At 47.4% G+C, this 21,970-nt stretch overlaps 1 protein-coding gene across 2 annotated transcripts in view; it reads right to left on the minus strand.

The window, feature by feature from the left end:
* Window positions 1-21,970, minus strand: part of LOC119394381 (beta-secretase) — a 50,211-nt gene that overhangs the window by 25,082 nt on the left and 3,159 nt on the right. The window contains exons 5-7 of one of the 2 annotated variants that reach the window (XM_037661678.2): window positions 19,538-19,645; window positions 10,281-10,403; window positions 5,016-5,111 (exon numbers count right to left, since the gene is read on the minus strand). In XM_037661678.2, the coding sequence (XP_037517606.1) occupies window positions 5,016-5,111; window positions 10,281-10,403; window positions 19,538-19,645 (327 nt within the window). The remainder of the gene's footprint in view (window positions 1-5,015; window positions 5,112-10,280; window positions 10,404-19,537; window positions 19,646-21,970) is intronic. The other variant, XM_049415768.1, reaches the window with a different exon arrangement.

The following is a 21,970-nucleotide window of genomic DNA, read 5'->3' on the forward strand; positions in this document are numbered from 1 at the left end:
GAGTCACAAACATGGTCTTATTTTTAATGGGGGACCAAAAAAATGCGATTTTTGAAAAATCGCATTTTCAGTTTATGTAGCCCATTTCTATCCGATTCCAAAATATCTTCAATGAAAACTACGTAGAAGTGCTATAAAAAATTTGTCTTGCGTCTGCCGACTTGGTGAAAATTGCGGAAATATAAAAAAAAACATGGCTGATCCCTCCGTCCTAGGAATCGGTATAACACGAAAGTGAAACGTGTCTTCACAGAAGTAGTGCTCATTGTGTAGTGATATATGAGAGCTTGTACAATGTCTATTCGTGTTTGGCAGCTATAGCACCATTTGACGTGGATGCACCCATGTTGACAGCATGTCTCTATCGCGACGACTAACGCCCATGATCATGATTAAACCGTTGTGGTAGCTGACGGTGTGAACATATATTTGGACACAGCGAATCATGAATCCCGCGTAAGGATGATATCAACAAGCTCATAATCAACACTGGTACCCGGTATGCACTTCTTCAAAGCGTCGTCAATTAAGGAGAGAAACGGCACGGTGTGCGCTTTCTAGTAATGGGTAGCCGACGCCTGTGCTCATGCATACATAACACACACTGTGCTTCAGCAACACGGGAGGTAGAGGTTCGTAGCCTGAGCCGCAAACGCGTGCATCCCACTGGCCTCTGTCTCGCAGGCGCTGCTCGCGCTCCACCGAGGCATTCGCCCGTCACGACATTCGCCCGTCACGACATTCGCCCGTCGAAATCACGTCCTTTCTGCCACGCGTATTGCAGCAGTTTTGTTAGTCGGTGCTCTCGCAATTGAAGCAGTCGGCGGCGGAGAAATCCCGTTGGTGCACGTGGAAGCTGCACTACTCCGATGAGCCGATGCACGCTAACACGAAACCAAAGGCAAAGAACGTAAGTGCGTCAAGGGTGCCTCGGCGACGCCAGCGCGGCCAGTCTACCTCTCTGGTATCGAGACGCTCTAACCACGACCTCCGGTATCGCGTGCAATCTCGGAGTAAGCGCTAGTAAGTGTCGATCGTGAAGCATTACCGCATTACTTCTTTTCACATCTCACAGACGGCGGCACCGCCCCGCTCCGCCCGCGGCGAAAGAGAGTGTGTGAAAGATATAAGGCGCGTTTGCGCCGAGTCTAGCATCTCCCGAGTTAGCTTAGTCGGTAGCGCGTCGGGCGCTTGCCGTCGCGGCCGCAACGTCGTGGGTTCGTTTCCAAGCGGGGTATATTTTTCTTGGTTTTTTTCTTTCTCACCCGTTGGCGTCCATTTTATTAACGTCATATCCGTGACGGATGTACTTGGTGGACCCCGGCATAAAACACTCTCGTGTTAAAAAAAGCGTTTTTCAAAATTATAGCTCGGCAACGGCGCAACTGGGCGCCACCATTTTGGGCTCGTCATAAAGAGCATTTCTCCGCGTTCAAGTTCTCCGTTTCAGCTGGCTCATCCATTCAGTAACAAGCGTACGAAAAACACGTTTTGGCTGCTTCTGCGGTATTACCGCAGAAACAGCCAAAACGTGTTAATGCTCGCTTCGGGGTCGTCGTCTGCTGCTTGTGCGTCGCGAGGTCGTGGCTGTCGAAAATTGCGCTACTTAGTGACGCGTTCGCACTCGTTCTGTGTTTACGGGTCGACGATAATTTGGAACGCTTTAGTTGGGCAGCTGCAAGCGGAAGCTCAATCATCAGATTACGATAGCGCGCCGCACTCGTCGCGAACATCGCAGACGTGCGACTAATAGCGTTGACTCGTTGGACCCGCTGTTCGAGGTTCTTATCAGCACTTCGAAGCTTATGACGAAGACCACCGCGGGACAACTCCTTGTACTCGCAATCGAGCATGACGTACTTTGAAACATCGGGCACCGCGGCCACACACATCGCAACCGAGCTTTCTACTAGATGTCGTGGTTAGGCCTAACTCCGTTCACGGTGCCGATGTACGAGCCAAATCCGAACTTTGCAGGCAAGAACATCGCACTAGCGGACATGCGAAAGCGAAGAAGCCGTAATGTCCTTCGTCTCAAGCAACGAATCGCATCGCCCGCTGGCTCCTCAGAACCGCGGATGGGCGTTTTGCGCATCGGCAGCGCACCCCCCGGCCAAGCTCGCCGCGCAGCGACCGCGCGGAGAAGCAGTGGCAGCGGCTCGCAATTTCGCGTGTCAGCGTCCCAAACGCAACACCAAGCACGCTGCGCGCCGTTTTTTTTTTTTTTTTTTGTCGCTACAGCTAGGCATAGCTGATAATTGACAGACCGGGGATCGGCGGCCTTCGTTCTTAAATCGGTACGTCGATATCCGCGGTGCGCTGCTCCCGTCCCGAAAGTATGCTAAACGATGTTTGAAGTCGGCCGTTAATGACCGTGGTAGAAAAGTCCGCTCTAAAGGAGTCCTGACCACCTTGCTGGCCTGAAATTTTAGTCAATTATATCCGAATGTCCATTGTACCAGAATCCGTTGTAAACGAAGCTCAATCAATGGAACTAATACGGAGGTCGGCATAACGCCGCAAATTGGTATGTAATATCCGAATGTCTGTTGTGAACAGATCCGTTGTAACGAGGTTACACTGTATTTTGTCTCCATTTTCATCACTCTCATGGAGAACGTCCGCGTACGTCCGCGTACAGCGCTATGTCGGTCTCAATAGGGGAACTTCATGTAGTTAGTTTCATTTCTGAAAGTCAGAGTACACCCCTTTGGCGCAGGCTTGGCGCAGAATCGCCAAATTTTGAGGAAATGTAGCAGGTTGTAGCAGCCAGGGCACTTTGGCACAGTCTGGTGCAATTGGCGCAGCGGTAGCATCACTGTATTATCCATTGATAGCTTGTAGATGATGTGTGTGTGTCCACGAAGGTCTATCCCACAAGTTATCTCACCTTTGAAATATTGTGTCAGTACTCCTTTAAGAAGCGTTCGGCATGCAATGCAGCAAGGCCAGATCGTCTAGTTCTTTTTTTCTTCCTCAGTCAGCATGCAATAGCTAGTGCGTGAAGTTTCGCTAGCTTTGGCTGTTTCGTAGTCTGTTCCTTTGAGACTGTTAGTGACAGAAAAATGCAAATGTTCACCTAGATGCAACAAGGCAGTAGACAGTTCCAGGCATGGACAAGCAAAACATTTGAATTAACCGAATCTGTGGAATGCGGCAGTATGGATTAAGCAGCTTTAACATACATTGAAAAAATAGCGGGCCAACCAAACATTTAAGATTTGTTTGAATTAACCAAATGTTTGAATTATCGACAGGCTACTGTATCTCCAGCAAAATAACTTTTCTGCATTATTTGCACAAGCGTCAACCTAATGAGCTATCAATCCAATGTTTCTCGCTTAACTCGATAAACAATGTGACAAAACTGAATGAATTGCTGTTTTAAAGGGGTCATGGACCACTTTTCCAAGTAATCATAGAATGACCTCAATAATAGAGTTTATTGCCTCACGAATCATTGATTGCCGCAAAAATTTCTCGAATCTGCAGGGAGGGACGGCATGGGGGAAAGAAGTTACGTCAGCGTGCATCATGACCTCGAGCAGGCGCGATGAAGTGCAACTGCTCTCTTCCGTTGTTATTTCTGTGCACGAGTTTGGCTCACTGTGTAATCTTAGCAGACTATGCGGCAATGCGCCAGCACATGGTGGCACCCCACGGAGAGAAGCCCATCAGATCCAAATGCCACTCCTGAGTTATGCCGGCTATTGGCCGGCATAACAGTGCTACCCACTGCACAACGTCAAGCAGCAGGCGCCGGCAGCTCCGAAGAGAGAGAGGGTAGGCCTCCGTATGAAAAAAGGGTGCCCGAAAAAATGGCCACTTTGCGCTCCGCTTCTAAGCTCTCCTAGCTGCATAGGAGTGCAAGATTTGCCTGAGCTGTTTAGAGTGCTAGTGTCTGCTATCTGCAGGATCAGTTTTCTCACCAAGCCCGAGGGGCGGTTCATGATTAAATGGTTCCACTGCAATTGCGAAGAAACCCGCAATTGAATTTCTTCGTAAAAAAGCATGGCAGGAAATAGTCAGTCTCAGTTCGTGTTGCTAAATGATGACACAACAATGGTTAAAATACAGTGACATGGAAGCATGGAAACTTGCGTTTACTACGCCACATTCACTCACTTTTGTGGGCACATGTGAAACGAACACTCTTTAGGAAATGTGTAATTCTTCCAAACACCCAATCATTCAGCCTTTAGGGCAATCTTTTGCCAAGTCAAAATAATAACTTGTTCACTGCAATATATGGTTTTATAGTATCAGTGTGTACAATAAAAGCTCGTTAATTCGACACTCGTCACAAGGACGTGTTCTCTAGTCCCTGCGAACATTGCGCATTGTTTAATGGCATCAAACTCTCATTAATTCAGTCATATTTGGTCACAACGTGGTTACATCGGATGATACTTGGAGTGCGCCGAGTGTGAAGTGCCGTTAATGAACGAAGACAGCGTTCGCGGACAGCCAAAATGGCCGCGGGCTTTCAAAAATGCGTGGCTGCCATCCACAAGCACATTGTTGGTACGTAATAAGTGATGGGTTCAGAGCACGCTTCAGACTGACACATGGGGGTCTTGACCTGCGTTCATATTGTGAACGATTTCGCAAGTGACGAAAATTGAGGCTTTCGCACTGCTCTTATGCAAAATAATTATTGGATTTGTGCATTCCTTAAGAAAATGAAAGTGTATTGATGTAATAGACATTTATTTATCGTTTTCTTGATATTTTCGATAATTCGGCATTTGGTTAAAGCAGACAGTTTTTCCGGTCCCGTGGAATCCGAATGAATGAGCTTTTACTTTACATATATATATTTTTTCTAGCGTCTCCTAACACAAATATGGTAATTTCCAGCTTATACATTGATCCTGACATTAAAAAGAAGCTCACATCTGTAATTTTTTTGCATGAGCATTAGCTTTTCTATGTGCATGCTGCAGCTGCGCAACTTTACAAATTCAAATCAGGAGCAGCTTGGTCAATCTAGTAAACTAGTTCACTGTACTGACCTGTTCATTAAGCATGTCAAACACCCAATGGAAGACATCATCTGGCAGCAGGAGGTTTGTGGCACCGGTGTCAACTATTGCAGGATCGTCGTTCAGCTGAAAGTACACCAACAAAGAACGCCTACTTCAATGCACCTTAAGAGAAAGAGAGCTTATTGATTAGAAAACACACAGACATCAGCTGTGAGGTTTGTCTAGACAAATGATTTGTCTTGGGGGAAGAAGGGAATCACTGGTAAAAGTACCTAATGATAGAGATGAAAGCACATACTGAAGGTGTCTACTCTCTAACAAAAGGGACCATCTAACACTTTTCCAAGACCCCATCTTTTATTTGTGGGTAATGTAGACCATAGGTCGGCAAAAAAATTGGAGCTCACTCGGACTCACTCAAGAAATGTATTTTGCTTTGAGGGCTCACTCGGACTCAGACTCACCAAAATTTTCCTCAGCCGGACTCACTAAGATTCAGACTCAGACTCACTTAACTTATGCTCAACCGGATTCCCTCTGACTTAAACTCACAAACATATTACTCAGGTGGATTCACTCAGACTCAGACTCACGGCTTCACCTGAGTGATTCAACTCATGAATCAGTTGGCGTAAATTTAGCTTTTTCAGTCATGGTGTCAATCGTCTTTAACGCTAATACTCACATAATCGGTGATCTACAATACGCCTTTTGACCTTGTACCATGAAATACGAATTGTCATCATATATATAATCATTATCATATATCAATCCAGTAAGCATATTTTTATGAAATACATGACTCACACAAGATAGTTTTATCAAGAACTTCCCATGAAAGAGTTTGCAGGGGGAGGTCATGCCACCCCTTCCCCTAACTCGTGCCTCTGATCAATAAATATTGAGGTGGCGCATGAATGCTAGTGTGCTGAGGTATGTGTGAATAGACTTGAGTATAAATGTAAGCCGTTGTAAGACTGATAGTAATGCTGAAGATGAGTAGATAGGACCATAGGTCGGTAACAAAAGATGGAGCTCACTCGGGCTCAATCAAGAAATATATTTTGAGCTTAAGGCTCACTCGGACTCAGACTCGCCAATATTTTCCTCAACTGGACTCACTCGGACTCAGACTCACTAATATTGTCTTCAACAGGACTCACTCCGACTCAAACTCGCCAAAATATTACTCAGCCGGACTCACTCAGACTCAGACTCACGGCCCGATCTGAGTCTGAGTGAGTCTGAATGAGTCGACTTATGAGTGAGTTTGCCTACCTATGATGTAGACTGATAGTCAGAGATGGCTTTTGCATCAATGTCATGAAGTATTTCAATCATGTGAAGAAATCACTACATCGCTGTCGACCGCATCAGCAAGTAGTGGTGCTTGCCAGAAACATTTCAGACAGAAGTGATGTTTCCAAGCGCTCATCTGTGATTGGCTAAAAAAAAAAGTTGCAGATAATCACTTTACTGCCACAAAATATTGCTTGAGGTCTGTTTTGTATGGGTTGTTGAACTTTTTCATATTCATGCATATGCATAAGACAATAAAATAAAAATAAAACGAAGCTCTGGAACTACAAGACACAGTAGGGGTGTTGGCTGCCTTTAACCCTGTGGCCTCAACTGGAGGCATTGCTTTTGCTTCCCCATTTTCCAAGGGGTGCAGCGCCATTTTGTTTATTACTGTGGTAACGGCACAATGTGCTGGATGGTCCAGGCAACTACTGCTACACAGGTGCTTCGAGCTTCAGTTGTGCCACACAACATAGTGGGCAAGAGGTCAGTACACCTGACCCCTTGAAATTCGACTTGAGAGCAGTAATTTCTTTTCTGGTATTTTAAATTTTCTGCACTGAATGATTTTTGACTGCATTCCCCTATCTGCGATGTTCCTGGTGTGTTGATCTGTCAATCGTTCAGTAGACCCAATAAGGGGTAGAGGCGACTGAGTGACTACCTGGGTCATTCGTTCTTTCACAGGGTTTGAAGTCACAAAGCAACAGTCGGTTTACGAGAGACACCAAAGCGGAGGGTCACCGATCATTTCAAACCATTTCAGGGCCTTTGTTTACTTTGTGCCAATGCAGTCTGTGCAATTTACTTATTTTGCACGGCTTATGGGCTTTTTAACCCTTTGAAGGTCAGAGACGTACATGTACAGCATGCCTGTATGTTTAAAACACGCGCCTTTTTCGATCATTTCTCTTGCTTGGCATGTGCTGCCACACTGCGGGAATACATGGAATATTTTCCTTGCGCTGATGTCTCTCTGTTTTTTTTTTCATGCTTCACTACAGCAGTGCACCGGCTAGTTTCGGTTTCGTTCTTCAGCCGCAAAACTGATAGCCTTTCTGAGTTAGAATCTTTCAAAAAGTGACCGATTTGTTACTCTTTCGTTTACTGCTTCTCGGTATGCGATTTCCAAGCAGCCACTGACTGACACAAGTGATGCCGCTGTGGTTGCGTTCCTGTTTCAGGGACTCACAAAAACTGCTTCCGTCTCGGTGGTGATAAGACGAAGGATTAGTGTAGGTTTCAGACTCATTTTTGCTTTCCAGACGCGCTCACAACTACACAGTTTTCTTCAGTGCGCTCACCCGTGCAGTTTGCTTTCACTATGGAAGTGCGCGCTGGTTTTTCTGCCACAAGTGAGTCTAGTGGCGATTCCTCTGAATTGCCGCTCGACTGCTGAATCAGAATCCAATTCAGTAAATGTCAGCCCTTCATACGACCAGTTACTTACAAGTTAAGACTCAGATGTTGATGAGTGAGCGACATCTCAAAAGCATGCACGGCGAGATGATGCTGACTGAATCAAAAGTGCCTTTTCTCCCCCTGTGTTTCCACTTAACGCCACTTCGTGCACTTATTTTTGTACGACTGCGAACTACAGAGACATTTATTTCAACACATAATTTTTTAACACTCATATAGGTTCTTTTTTTCAGAATTTACCTTGCTGTTACTCACGAATAAACCATGCGTATGTAACAGCTCAAATGATTTTTTTTACACTTTACGGTCACCCAAAAAAATGTTAAACAACCTTTTTATTAAATAGATTAGTCTGAAGAATTTATACAGTAATAAAAAAATACACATTATTGGCACGCATTTCGCGAAACAAATCGACCCTCAAAAGGTTAAAGCATAGGGCAAGTGCGGTATGCATACAAGTAGAGATACAAAATAAAGAGTAATTGTGCAGCCGTACAATTGAAGTACAATATTACAAAATTGCCGAATGAGTACACACCGATTTATGAAAGTGGATAAGGAAGTGAACCTGAACATAATAAGAATGACGTTCCCGACAGAATGTACAGCAGATGGACATCAACAATCACATCAGAAAGATCAGTCCACTTTAAGATTGCGTGTGGAAAAGCCAATATGCTGACTTCAAGACGTGTGTTTTCTAAAAAATATGCATGAAGTTGCACTACTACGTGGCATGTTAAAAAGCACATTAGAAGGATGCTGTGACGATATGACATGTTATTAAATTACAGCAGTGAAATAGCAAAATTTCCACTATTTAGGTGGTACAGCAAATTAAACAAGATGCCAAAAAAACAAAACAAAATAAGGGTGCCAAAGCCAACCTTATGTTCCTGGACCGCGATTACAGTCTAACCCCGCAATAACGAAATCCCTCAGCAACGAAATTCCCACGACTACAATATACTGTCTTGTCACCTGTGAATGCCCGTAAGATTCAATGCATTTCATATTTCTCAACAGCTAAACGTAGATGAACTGCAATCCCGCAATAACGAAAATATATGCGACGTTTCCCGCATGTAACATACTCGCGCAAGGTCAGCGGGCAACAAAATGCACTCAAATGCCTCTGCTGTACACTTAAGTTGCGCAAAAAACGCAGAAAATTTTACATAAGCAAAAAAAAGTGCCACACTGAAACAAAGACTAGACTGGGAAGCCAAGGAGCTGCGTATCATACAGAACTGCCGACGTTGCGTAGTGTGGACAACGTGAAGAAAGGAGAACACAAGTTCTTATTCGTTCAGAGGAGACGTCCTGACAAAATTGAAAGAATAAAGCTCCGGAAGGTTGTTACAGATTCCTTGAAGTGTTATTGTGAGCAAAAACTAATTCTTTACCTCTACTTTGGTGCTAAGGTTAAGGTTCATTATGCATCATACAAACTTCGGATTTAACAATTGATTTGTATCTGAGATTTTGGTGTCTGAGCATCGCACGCTACTTTTGCTCAGCAACTCAACGCCATAACCAGCACCACAGATATAATAAATCACCACAAAGATTACGGAAGCCCATTATAGGAGAATTGTCTCAGATGAACTTCTGCTAATTTACTTTTCTTCAGCAGGCATTATCTTAGGTTTAGCCAACATAGAAAGCAACCGCAACTCCTGTCGTGTGCTCCTGTGTTGCATCTACATTTGTGTGTAACAATCAATAAACCCTAGAGTTGTGAGTCAGCACTTTTGCGTGTGTATGTGATGCTATTCCTTTGTCCCTAGTTTTTGTTGTGCGCTGTTTAATTTAAGATGAACCATTAACAACTCATTCAAGTTATCGCCCTATTGGAGAAAATAAAGACACATTCCATTGAAATACCAGTTGGAGCTGCTTAACTTAGCTTAATGTTTGTGAAGCATTGGTTGCTTCTGACAATATTGCCACGCCCACTTCTTGTCCTATTTTGATGTTTTTTGGGTTTGACCTGCAAGGGCGGTTATCAACGCTCGACGCTGCCCGCGAAGCAGTGTTCGAGAGACTTCTCGATTGTAGTAGATTGTTTTGTCAAGATTTCGCGCCGCACGCGAATGTTCCAGCTTTATCGAGAGATAACGCCGCCACCAGCGATATCGCTGGAAAGTTCCATAGCACCTGTATAAAAACCGACGCACTTGACCGCTTGTGAGTTGATCGACGGACGACGCCCTGTTCGCCGCTATCATTGTACAGCGTGTATTGCTGTAGTTCTAGTTCTCATTTTCCCGGCCACAAGTTCGGCCAAATAAACAGTTTCATTCTGCAAACGCCGACTGCTTTCTTCGTCGACGTCACGACCACGTGACAATATTCAACGGTGGCACGAGAGGACAGAGTGCGCATGTAGAAGCAGACGATAACAATCGTGAAGTGACCGCCTCTGCGCCATTCTGACACTTGTGCTTGGTCTTCTCGCACTGCAGTGTAATCTGGTCAACCTACGTTAACTTGCACGATTTTTCTGTTTTGCTAAGTTTCTGTCTGCTTAGTTTGCACACACGAGACACATAAGCAACTTACCTCGCTGCAGAGGCCCGGCCACTCGCTTTGCCCGACTCTGATGTTGGACACGTAAATAGAAAAGTAGGTAGGCATAAAGACGGGAGTAAAAAGTGTTCCGTTTGGAATCTTTGCGTTGAAGCTCTGCAATAAGAATGAGGGGATGCAGAAAATAAGAGAATGTTAAAATCAACACCTCAAGTTCACCCGCAGGTGCATTTATCTCGTGTGTGAGAAAAATGAAACATTAAAACTGACCTGCACTGCTTTAAGCTCCTACATGTCGATTACTAAAAAAATAAACTTCAAACTACAAACATGAAGTGTTCAATGTTGCTCTATGGTTCATTTTTACTTCACAAAAGATAAATGAAATGCTTAACGTATTCACCGAAGCCATGCCTTTACAAGGCCAGGTCTGCGCGTAACAGTAGTATTACAACCCTGCACAACCTTTATTCGTAATAAAGTTGAGGCTACTTATGCGAACTTATACACAAAATATAGCAACAATGTTTCTTAGAATACCATTTTAGAGATAAACCTGGAGGAACCTTCTATATTTCAATTCCTTATCAAAGATTAGAACACTCCAAAGCGACAGAGCACCGCACAGTGTGGACTGTTGCCAACCCGTAACCACTGCCCACTTGCTCAAAGTGAATTGCAATTTCATTCATTCATTCATTCGAGACAAACTACAAACATGATAAGAGAACTGTGGAAAAGGCATAGCATCAGTAATACAACACAATACAACAAAATGAATGAAAGAAGGGCAATAGATCAAGGGCTCATTTCTTCGTTAGACACAACATATGAAGCCAACAGTCAATGAAGCCAAAGAAGGCATATAGGTAGGGATGGGCGAATATTCGGGTGTTTCGAATATTCGAACGAAAATTACAGTATTCGAATTCGCTTCGATACGAATTTATATTATTCGAAATTTCGAAGTATTCGAAATGAACGAATATATGTATGTTTGACCGCACTTAACCCCCTGTAAAGGTGGTTTCACTGCAGCGTCAGGTTGCTGTACCGTGAAACCACCTTTACAGGAGAAATCTGCACTGCCGCGAAGCCACGCTTCAAGGTTAAGTGTACATTTTTTTTTTCTTTTTTTAAAGTTTAAATCGTGTTACATGGGCTTATTTGTGCTAAGTATAGTAATTTTTAAATTGTAACATATTGTGCCATTCTAACCTGCACCCTACTGCTATTCAAATCTTGATACTACTCAAGGTTGCTTCCACTTCATTTCAAACCAAAAAGTGACATTCGCTCATACCTAGTTCCAATTCTTAAAAATATTGTGCAAGGGTAATACAAAAACGCTCATTTTTCATAATAATAAGCGCTATATACTATTCGAACTATTCGATTCGAAATTATCCGACCAAATCACTATTCACTTCGGATTTGCTTCGAACCTCAAATTTGCTATTCGCCCATCCCTACATATTGCCACGGGCGTTTCCTATTATCACTTTTGCTTTATTCGGTTTTCGCCCACAAAGACTGTCAGCAACGCTCAGCGCGAACCGCGCCTCATTGTTCGAGAAGCTTCCCGATCATTGTATATTGTTTTGTTAAGATTGCGCGCAAGACGCGCACACTCGAGCTCATTTTAGAATTTGCGCGACAGCCAGCGATAACGCTGGAATATTCGACGGCACATGTTTAAATGCCAACGCGCTTCACCGCTAGTCAGTTGATCGACGGACGACGCCCTGTTCGCCGCTATCATTGTACAGCGTGTATTGCTGTAGTTCTAGTTCTCAGTTTCTCGGCCACAAGTTCGGCCAAATAAACAGTTTCATCTCGGACGGGCTGACTGTTGTCTTCATCGACGTCACGACCAAGTGACATCTGGTGGAGGTGCTGCTTCTTCCATGATCCGGACGCCCCCGCGAAGCGCTGACCCAAGCCCAAGCCGCGAGGAGGACGACGGCAAAGAAAACCCGGATCGTCGAGCAAGCCGCAGGCAACAAGGTCTACCGCCAGAGCACGGGCCTCTACCTGAAAAGACCCGGCAAACAAAGATTCTGACCTCGACCACAGCGACGATGACAGACGCTGTGCCGCCCGCATCGATCCTTCTCCGGACACCCAAGGAGCCGCCAACCTTCCGCGGATCGTCGTTCGAAGACCCGGAAAGCTGGCTCGAGGCCTACGACCGAATCGCCGTTTTTAATGCCTGCACCAGCGAAGACAAGCTACGGCATGTCTATTTCGCTTTGGAAGACGCCGCTCGGACCTGGTTCGAGAACCAAGAGCGAAGCCTCACAACGTGGGATATCTTTCGCACCAGATTCCTTGCGACATTCACGAGCGTCGTCAGGAAAGAGCGTGCTGAGGCTCTGCTCGAGACCCGCGTGCAGATGCCGAACGAAAACGTGGCGCTCTTCACGGAAGAGATGACAAGGCTGTTCCGTCATGCAGACCCTGTCATGCCCGAGGACAAGAAGGTCCGCTTTCTTACGCGAGGAGTCAAACAGGAGCTCTTCGCCGGGCTGATGCGGAACCCCCCATCGACAGTTCAAGAATTCGTTTCGGAAGCAACGACCATCGAGAAGACGCTCGAGATGCGCACGCGGCACTACAATCGCCGCGCATTTCAAGACAGCGCAGCTGTTCATGGCCTCGGCTCCGACGACTTCCGCGAAACGATCCGAGCCATCGTGCGAGAGGAGCTGCGAAAGCTTGCGCCGTTTGCACAGCCGGAAGTTACGTCGATTGCTGACGTTGTACGCGAGGAAATCACACAGTCACTGGGTGTTCCTCAGCCGACACTGCCGCAGCTGCAAGCCATGAGCTATGCTGCTGCAGCCCGACGCAACGCTCCCCCTCCTCGCCCACGTCAAGACGCCGCGCCACCCCAGCAGTTCCGCCGCCGCCACCGACATCGTACCGCCCGCCAGCCGGCCAGCGATACACGCCGAGGAAGACCGACGTCTGGCGCGCCCCTGACAACCGCCCGCTCTGCTACCACTGCGGGGAGGCCGGCCACACGTACCGCCGCTGTCAGTACCGACAGATGGAGCTACGAGGATTCGCCGTCAAACGCGCCGCGCCCGCAGCCAGGCGAACGGCCTCGCGACATCGACGACTACCTCACCGGAACACAGTGGCAAGAACGACGACCTTCCCGCTCGCCGTCGCCGGGCCGCTACATGTCACCGCACCGCCGGCAGAACACTGGCCCAAGCCGGGGCCGGTCGCCTAGCCCGTATCCGGGAAACTAAGGGCAGCAACCGATGGAGGTGCGGTTGCTGTACGACGAAATGCCGAAGATCCTCCGCGGCCGCCGCCGACGACAACGCGACGAGACCTTCAGAACACGACGCGAACCAGACAGACCCCTGACGACGAACCCTCGCGGACCGAAGTAGACCTAACAACGCAACGCAGAAGCAGCGGAACAAACCGACGTAGCCGTGACCAGACGCCGCGACATAACCGCAACGCAAGACGGCGGACTAGCGACCTCGACGTTCAGATCGACGGCCACAACATCACCGCTCTCGTCGATACTGGAGCCGACTATTCCGTCACCAGTGGGCCGTTAGCAGCAAAGTTGAAGAAAGTTAGGACTGCTTGGGAAGGCCCCGAGATCCGGACCGCTGGAGGCCATCTCATAACGCCGATTGGTGCCTGCACGGCGAGAGTCACCATCAACAACCGGACTTATCCTGCGAGCCTAGTAATCCTACAAAACTGCTCCAGGGATGTGATACTTGGAATGGACTTCCTAAGTGACCACGGCGCCGTCATCGACCTAAGAACCAAGTCGATAACCCTATCGTCGGAGAAAGCGACACCGCCGGATACGAACCCATGCCAATATGCCCTGAACGTGCTCGAGGATCAAGTCACTATTCCACCTAGATCCAGCATCATAATTCCCGTCGGCACCGAAACGGCTGAATGCATCGAAGGTGTCATCGAGAGCGATCAGCGTTTGCTGCTAGACCGTGACATTTGCGTCGCAAGAGGCATTGCTCGGCTGTATGAAGGGAAAGGAAGCGTGATGCTAACGAATTTCAGCCAAGAATACAGACACCTGAGCAGGGGCACGACGATTGCGTACATCGAAGAAATCTTGGCTGTCAGCGATGCGTTTGCCTTTTCAGATTCTTACGAAGCTACAAAGACAACTGCAATGCCTGAGCCATCCTTCGACGTAAACCCAAGCCTTCCCGCCCGCCAACAACAACAGCTCCGATGCCTTCTGAAGAAATACAAGGACTGTTTCTCGTCGTCATCACGGGTCCGGCAAACGCCCCTTGCTAAACACCGTATCATAACGGAAGAAAATGCTCGACCACTCCGTCAGAGTCCCTACAGGGTTTCGACGCGAGAAAGGGACGCCGTTAAGAAGCAAGTCGACGAAATGCTACGCGACGACATCATCCAGCCGTCCAAGAGTCCGTGGGCGTCTCCCGTAGTGTTAGTGAGGAAGAAGGATGGAACCCTACGTTTCTGCGTCGATTATCGTCGCCTGAACAAAATCACGAAGAAGGACGTGTACTGTCTTCCACGGAGAGACAACGCCCTGGATCGACTCCACAACGCGAAGTACTTTTCGTTGATGGACCTCAAGACCGGCTACTGGCAAATCGAAGTCGACGAGAGAGACCAAGAAAAGATGGCCTTTATAACACCAGATGGCCTCTTCGAGTTCAAGGTCATGCCCTTCAGTCTTTGTTCGGCACCTGCGACATTCCAACGAGTTATGGACACAGTGCTGGCTGGCTTGAAGTGGCAGACGTGCCTCGTATACTTGGACGACGTCGTTGTGTTTGCCTCAAGCTTCGACGAACACCTCCGGCGCCTTGAAGCCGTACTTGAAGCAATCAAGACCTCCGGCCTCACCTTGAAGCCTGAAAAGTGCCGCTTCACGTACGAGGAGCTCTTGTTTTAGATGCGAAGTATCTTAAAGGGGTGGTGCCACCAAATTTGCGGCTTGCGCGTTCTTTGCTGTAAGCGTTTCCTATAGCTCCAGGAAGCATGTTGCACGCACCAAGATTCATGTATTCTCGCTAAATAATTTAATATCGCCTTTTGATGTTGACAACTTTCGGTTTTGGTTTCTGGGCGCCGAGGTTGGGCAGTGACGTAGAAGTGTAGGAGGCGCAGTCACATGACCACACAAGGCTGTGACGCACTAGCCAAGAAGCGATCGAAACTCGGCGAGTGATGTAGCAACCGATGCTTTGCCGCTACTATAGTGAACTAGAATATATTCTAGTTCACTACAGCCGGTACGTACGTTGCGGAAGTGGCGGAGGTCCGGAGGTCACTCACATTACTACAGTAGATTTGGTGTGACGTCACTACAACTTTCGTTGCCCATCCTACAGATCTACGTCAGTGTTGGCGCGCTAGCGATGGGTTTCGCTCGGGAGAATGGGCATTTAGGTACACTTTGGAAGTGAATTAAAATATATTCTAAACGTTTGCTGTGTCCGACACTTCGTGTGGAGTGTCCTTGCATACAGAGGAAACCCACAACAGGCTTGTTATAGCCTCGAAATTTGATGGCACCACCCCTTTAAGGTCGAGCTCAATCCGGCGGTGGTGGTGGTGGTGGTGTGCGGCGTGACCACCCTCACTGCGCATGCGCATACCGTCTCCACATACCTCATCTCCACTTCCCCCTCACCATTCCTTCCCCTCTACCCCTCTCCCCTCTCCACTCACCCTTTCTCCTCTCCACTTTCCCTCCCCTCTCCCCTTTCCACTCTTCCTCTGAAACGCGGGCTAGATATGCCGAAATTCTCTCCTGCGCAACGCCGCGATGAGCTCGAGCGCATGCGCGTCCCCTCCCCTTCTCTCTCCTCTCCTACGCTGCCCCCCTCTCGCCCGCCTGTCGACCGCGTTCCCCGCTCGCCCTGTGAGAATTAACGGCCAGGCTAGATGGAAGATACGACGCGCGTAGCGTCCCTCTTCGCGTTCCACGACGCGAGGTCCGTAGCATGCCCAACGAACGCCAACGGAACGCGATCGTGCAAGTGCTCCGGCTTCGCATCGCCTCATGGTCCCCTTTAGCGGGAGATGGTGTAATTTTTTGGGTCACGTTATCAGCAGGGATGGTGTTCGCCCAGACCCGCGGAAAACAGCTGCCATCGCTGGCTTCCCGCCACCCACCGACACCAAAGCCGTGCGCCGTTTTCTAGGCTTGTGCGCCTATTACAGGCGCTTCGTCAAGGAATTTTCACGAATCGCCGAGCCGCTAACTCACCTTACGAAGACCGACGTGCAATTCAAGTGGGAAATGGCGCAAATCGAAGCATTTGAAGAACGGAAACAACGCCTTCAGATGCCTCCGATACTAGCGCATTTCGATGAATATGCCGATACAGAAATCCACACCGACGCAAGCAGCGTAGGACTCGGCGCCGTCCTTGTGCAGAAGACTGCCGGGCAGGAAAGGGTCATCAGTTATGCTAGCCGGTCGCTATCAAAGGCAGAAACGAACTATTCCACAACGGAAAAGGAGTGCCTAGCGATCATCTGGGCTACATCCAAGTTTCGCCCCTATCTCTACGGCAGACCCTTCAAAGTTGTGAGCGACCACCATGCATTGTGTTGGCTAGCTAACTTGAAGGACCCTTTAGGTCGGCTCGCACGGTGGAGCCTACGACTTCAACAATTCGACATTACCGTCGTTTACAAGTCCGGAAGAAAACATTCCGATGCTGACTGCCTGTCTCGCGCCCCCGTCGACCCACCGCCGCAGGACGACAAGGAGGACGACTGCTTTTTAGGAACCATAAGTGCCGACGACTTCGCCGAACGACAGCGAGCGGACCCAGAACTCAGGGGCCTTGTGGAATACCTCGAGGGCAGGACCACCGTCGTTCCGAAGGTATTCACGCGTGGACTGACGTCGTTTTTCTTGCGCAATGGTGTTCTCCTAAAGAAGAACTTCTCACCGCTTCGAGCCGAATGCCTTCTCGTGGTACCCTCGACATTGCGGCCAGAGGTCCTCCAGGCTCTGCACGACGACCCGACGTCTGGACACCTGGGTGTTTCTCGCACGCTAGCAAGAATACAGGAGAAGTACTACTGGCCGCGCCTTTCTGCCGACGTCACCCATTACGTAAAGACCTGCCGGGACTGTCAGCGACGCAAGACACCGCTCACTAGGCCAGCCGGACTTCTGCAGCCTATCGAGCCACCACGGCGGCCGTTCCAGCAAATCGGGATGGACTTACTGGGGCCGTTCCCGACGTCCAATACCGGAAACAAGTGCATCGTCGTGGCAACTGACTACCTCACCCGCTACGCCGAGACAAAGGCCTTGCCTAAAGGCAGTGCCGCCGAGGTAGCCAAGTTCTTCGTGGAGCACATCGTCTTGCGTCATGGCGCCCCAGAGGTTCTCATCACCGACAGAGGTACGGCGTTTACGGCTGTCCTAACTCAAGCGATCTTGGAATACAGCCACACAAGCCACCGCCGGACCACCGCGTACCACCCACAGACCAACGGCCTGACCGAGCGTCTCAATAAGACCATCGCCGACATGCTGGCTATGTACGTCGACGTCGAACACAAGACGTGGGACGCCATCCTTCCATATGTGACCTTCGCGTACAACACGGCCGTACAAGAAACGACGCAGATGACTCCATACAAGTTGGTCTACGGATGGAGCCCGGCAACAACGCTCGATGCCATGTTACCAAACGTGACCGACGAGGAAAATATCGACGTGACCACCTACCTACAGCGCGCCGAAGAAGCACGACAGCTGGCCCGCCTGCGAATCAAAACCCAGCAGCACACCGACAGCCGTCGCTACAATCTTCGACGACGCTTCATCGAGTACCAGCCCGGCGACCGTGTCTGGGTCTGGACGCCAATACGACGACGCGGACTGAGCGAGAAGCTTCTTCGCCGACACTTCGGACCGTACAGGGTACTTCGGCGCCTGGGCGCACTCGACTACGAGGTTGTCCCTGACGGCATTACGAACTCTCAGCGGCGCCGTGCACGACCTGAAGTCGTCCATGTCGTGCGCCTCAAACCATATTACGTGCGTTAGTGAATCTGAGGACTGTCATTTTGCTTTATTATTGTACTTTCTTGCTTGTGCTTATCGTTTATTGTACTTTGTTGCTTTATTTATTGTTATTTATTGTTGCATGCATTGGCCTGTTCTATTTTAGGCATCGGGACGATGCTTTTTCAGAGGGGGGCATTGCCACGGGCGTTTCCTATTATCACTTTTGCTTTATTCGGTTTTCGCCCACAAAGACTGTCAGCAACGCTCAGCGCGAACCGCGCCTCATTTTTCGAGAAGCTTCCCGATCATTGTAGATCGTTTTGTTAAGATTGCGCGCAAGACGCGCACACTCGAGCTCATTCAGAATTTGCGTGACAGCCAGCGATAACGCTGGAATATTCGACGGCACATGTTTAAGTGCCGACGCGCTTCACCGCTAGTCAGTTGATCAACGGACGACGCCCTGTTCGCCGCTATCATTGTACAGCGTGTATTGCTGTAGTTCTAGTTCTCAGTTTCTCGGCCACAAGTTCAGCTAAATAAACAGTTTCATCTCGGACGGGCTGACTGTTGTCTTCATCGACGTCACGACCACGTGACAATATAGAGGACATTATTTGTAGTTTTTAACTGCAGTGCAGTCATTATGACATCAAGAGAAATGAATTAAAGTGCATCAGAGGCTGGGTCCGAGCTAGTTGGTACACTGACATTATGAAACCGTTAAGTGCACAAAGATAAGCGCTTTGTGTGTAGTCTTCTTGTTCCCGTCTTTGTGCGCTTAACGGTTTCATGATGTCAGAATTAAAGTGCACAGAAAAACAACTTGCTGCCGTCAAGGGCTGAACCCACAACCTTCAAATTACGTGTCCAATGCTTTACCAATCAAGCTACAGCCCTAACTGTTCCCCCGGCCACTTTATTGGGTATTTATGTACGCACAATCCTAGGTGTGTTAGCTAGTGCCACTTGTAGCCATGGCAATGTGTGCAACAAATGATGTGTAACATAACAGCTCATCTATTTAGGTATAACGTTAGTCAAGCAGGACCGATCATACGAGTAGCAACCACTTGACTTACCTATCCTAATAACATAAAAAAAAAACAGGCGCACATTACCAATCCTGGTGCTAAGCAGTGGTGTCGACAACCAGCATATGATGCAGTTCATGGAAACATTGCAGCTCCCAACAGTTAAATGTGCATCTATTTTTCGTGAAGAGAAAAGTGAGAGCAAAGAGCAACACACAACAGAAACTCACCAATGCCCCAAAGTTCTGTGCCGAGCCCATTTCATGCTTATCACAGTAGGAGAGCACAAAGTGAGTGATGCCCTTTTCAGCGCTCAAGGCCTCCATGAAACTTTGTTGCTGTGTTGCAATGAGAGAAAAATAAACCACATTAAAAAGACACCAACAACGAACACTGAGTGAAAAACAAGCTTTCCATACTCAAGATTATCCTATAGAATCAGTATGTATGAAAAGAGGAAATCCTCTGATTAATATGACTGCATTGTAATTAGATTTCTGGCATTTCAAGAGAGCATGATCAGTCGTACAAACTGGTTAAAGCAGATTTCTTTTTTACTAATGCCCTGAAATCTTTTCCAAGAAATTACAGAAGGGGAGCACAAAAATAATAATAAAACGAGTACAAAATCGACTAGTCCACAAACTTCGTGCCAGAAATAGATATAGATTTGTAAACTGTATCTCTTAGATTGCATAAAGCGGACAAATGTGGTGTATTAGTATTTTTTTTTGTGTTTTGCAAAGTTGTTGATCCAAATAACTGAAATTCTCTGAATCTGACTTCATAATAAATCATAAAATTCCTGTGCTGTTAAAGAAAAAAAGAAAGATATCCCAGTGGGCATTTAACACAGATCCAATATGTTGAGACTAGAGCTGTGCGAATAGCAAAATTTTGGGTGCGAAGCAAATTCGAATATTGAAGTGTGAGTGCGAATCGAATCGAATATTTTTCTAATATTTCTCGTATATTTCTAGACTATTTTTCGAATACTTCGAAGCGAAATTGCAGAAAAAAGTTAGAGAGGATTCCTAAGCATAGTCTTATGAGATAGCAACATGACAGTGTTTCCTTTCGCTTGGCTGATGAAGCACTGGTGGGGTGGTGTTTCATAGCTGTCTTATCAAGAATGAGGCAATGTAGAGGCCGAATTCTATTTATGTACATGATTTGGTGCAACCTAAGTGTTGCCGACAACACTTTACACGTGATAGGCAAAGATGCCATTTCCTCAGCCTCTCCTCCTCTTTCAACTTCTGTGGAAGCCCAACTGATGTGGCAGACAAGGGTGTGCTCCCTTCAAGTCCGGAGTTCCAAATCTGCTTCGTAGACGTCGACATATAAGAACGTCTGAAATTTTGGATGCTAAAAAGCTTCGGCTTCCAATTTTTCGGACTTCCTGCCCAAATTTCAGGTCCAAAACAGCATTAATTAAGACCCTACCTCTGCCACATCTTTCATATCTATGTTGGAACCAGCATTTTCTTGAGTTAATACATTTGTGACCGGAGTGGAGCTTGAAAGGCAGCATTGCCGCAATACCGGGGTGTGATGAGGTGAAGCATATTGAAAATCTAGGGACCACTTCCAATCGGACGTTGACCGTCTCTTGGCAAAGTTCGACCGTAACGGAGCTTGAAAGGCAGCTTTGCCGCAATACCTAGGTGTAATGAGGTGAAGCATATTGAAAATCTAGGGACCACTTCCAATCGGACGTTGACTGTATTTGTTTTTGGGAAGTTCGAATAGTTCGAATAGTAAAATTCCAGTGCAAATTGAATAGCAAACACTATTAGAAATTTCGAATATTCGCAGACCCCTAGTTGAGACTCAAACAACACTGACAGTTGATAAGCTTTCTCTCTCTTTGTGTCCCGAAAGATCAAAAAGCTACCACAAGAGCTTAGTTTAACTGCACAAAATGTCTTATGGGGGATTCCATTGGAAAAACAGGCACACTGAAAAGCACACTGAAAGTGGTCTCTTCACAGCCAGGGTGTTCATCCAGTGGTACAGCAAGAGTACTGTTGCTGTGCCCTTGCCTGTAAAGCAGAGTAGGCGGATAACGGTTTCATAATCCAAAACAAACGTCACATTCTCCTTATTTGTTTTAATTTTACTTCAGTCAGCAAGCGTGCAGGAAATGGTAGCAACCATGTGTAGTTTGACACTACGGATGTTGGCAGTGTTGGAGCCGCTTGTACGAGTAGCGATGATGACGACTACAAAGTGTGCACAGCTATGTTTACTGGATGCGTCGTTGCACAGACACAGTGCATAATTGCAAATGGGAATAATGGCGCACATGCAACCGACAGATTTCACGTGTGTTTTGCTGCTGCCGCACAGAGAATGCCAGAGCTTTGGAGGTTTTCATGACATGGTATACTTCTTCTAACTCGTCCCCTCTCACCTGCACTCCAGATGCGTGTCGCATTTCAACGGCAGATCGAGTGTCCATGCTCTGAGTGCCTTGCCCCCCGCCCCCTCCTCTCTGCACGACGCCTCTACACCTGTTCTCTCAATGGAATTTGCCATTGGAAAGCAGCTAGGCGCAATACCTCGTCACCAAACTTAAGAGTTTGAACAAAGTAACTTGTCACAGCTATTGCCGATCAAAAGAACATAACTTTTTGTTACTCTAAGAACACTAATTAACA

This window comes from Rhipicephalus sanguineus, chromosome 5 (assembly GCF_013339695.2).
Source record: "Rhipicephalus sanguineus isolate Rsan-2018 chromosome 5, BIME_Rsan_1.4, whole genome shotgun sequence".
Taxonomy (NCBI): domain Eukaryota; kingdom Metazoa; phylum Arthropoda; class Arachnida; order Ixodida; family Ixodidae; genus Rhipicephalus; species Rhipicephalus sanguineus.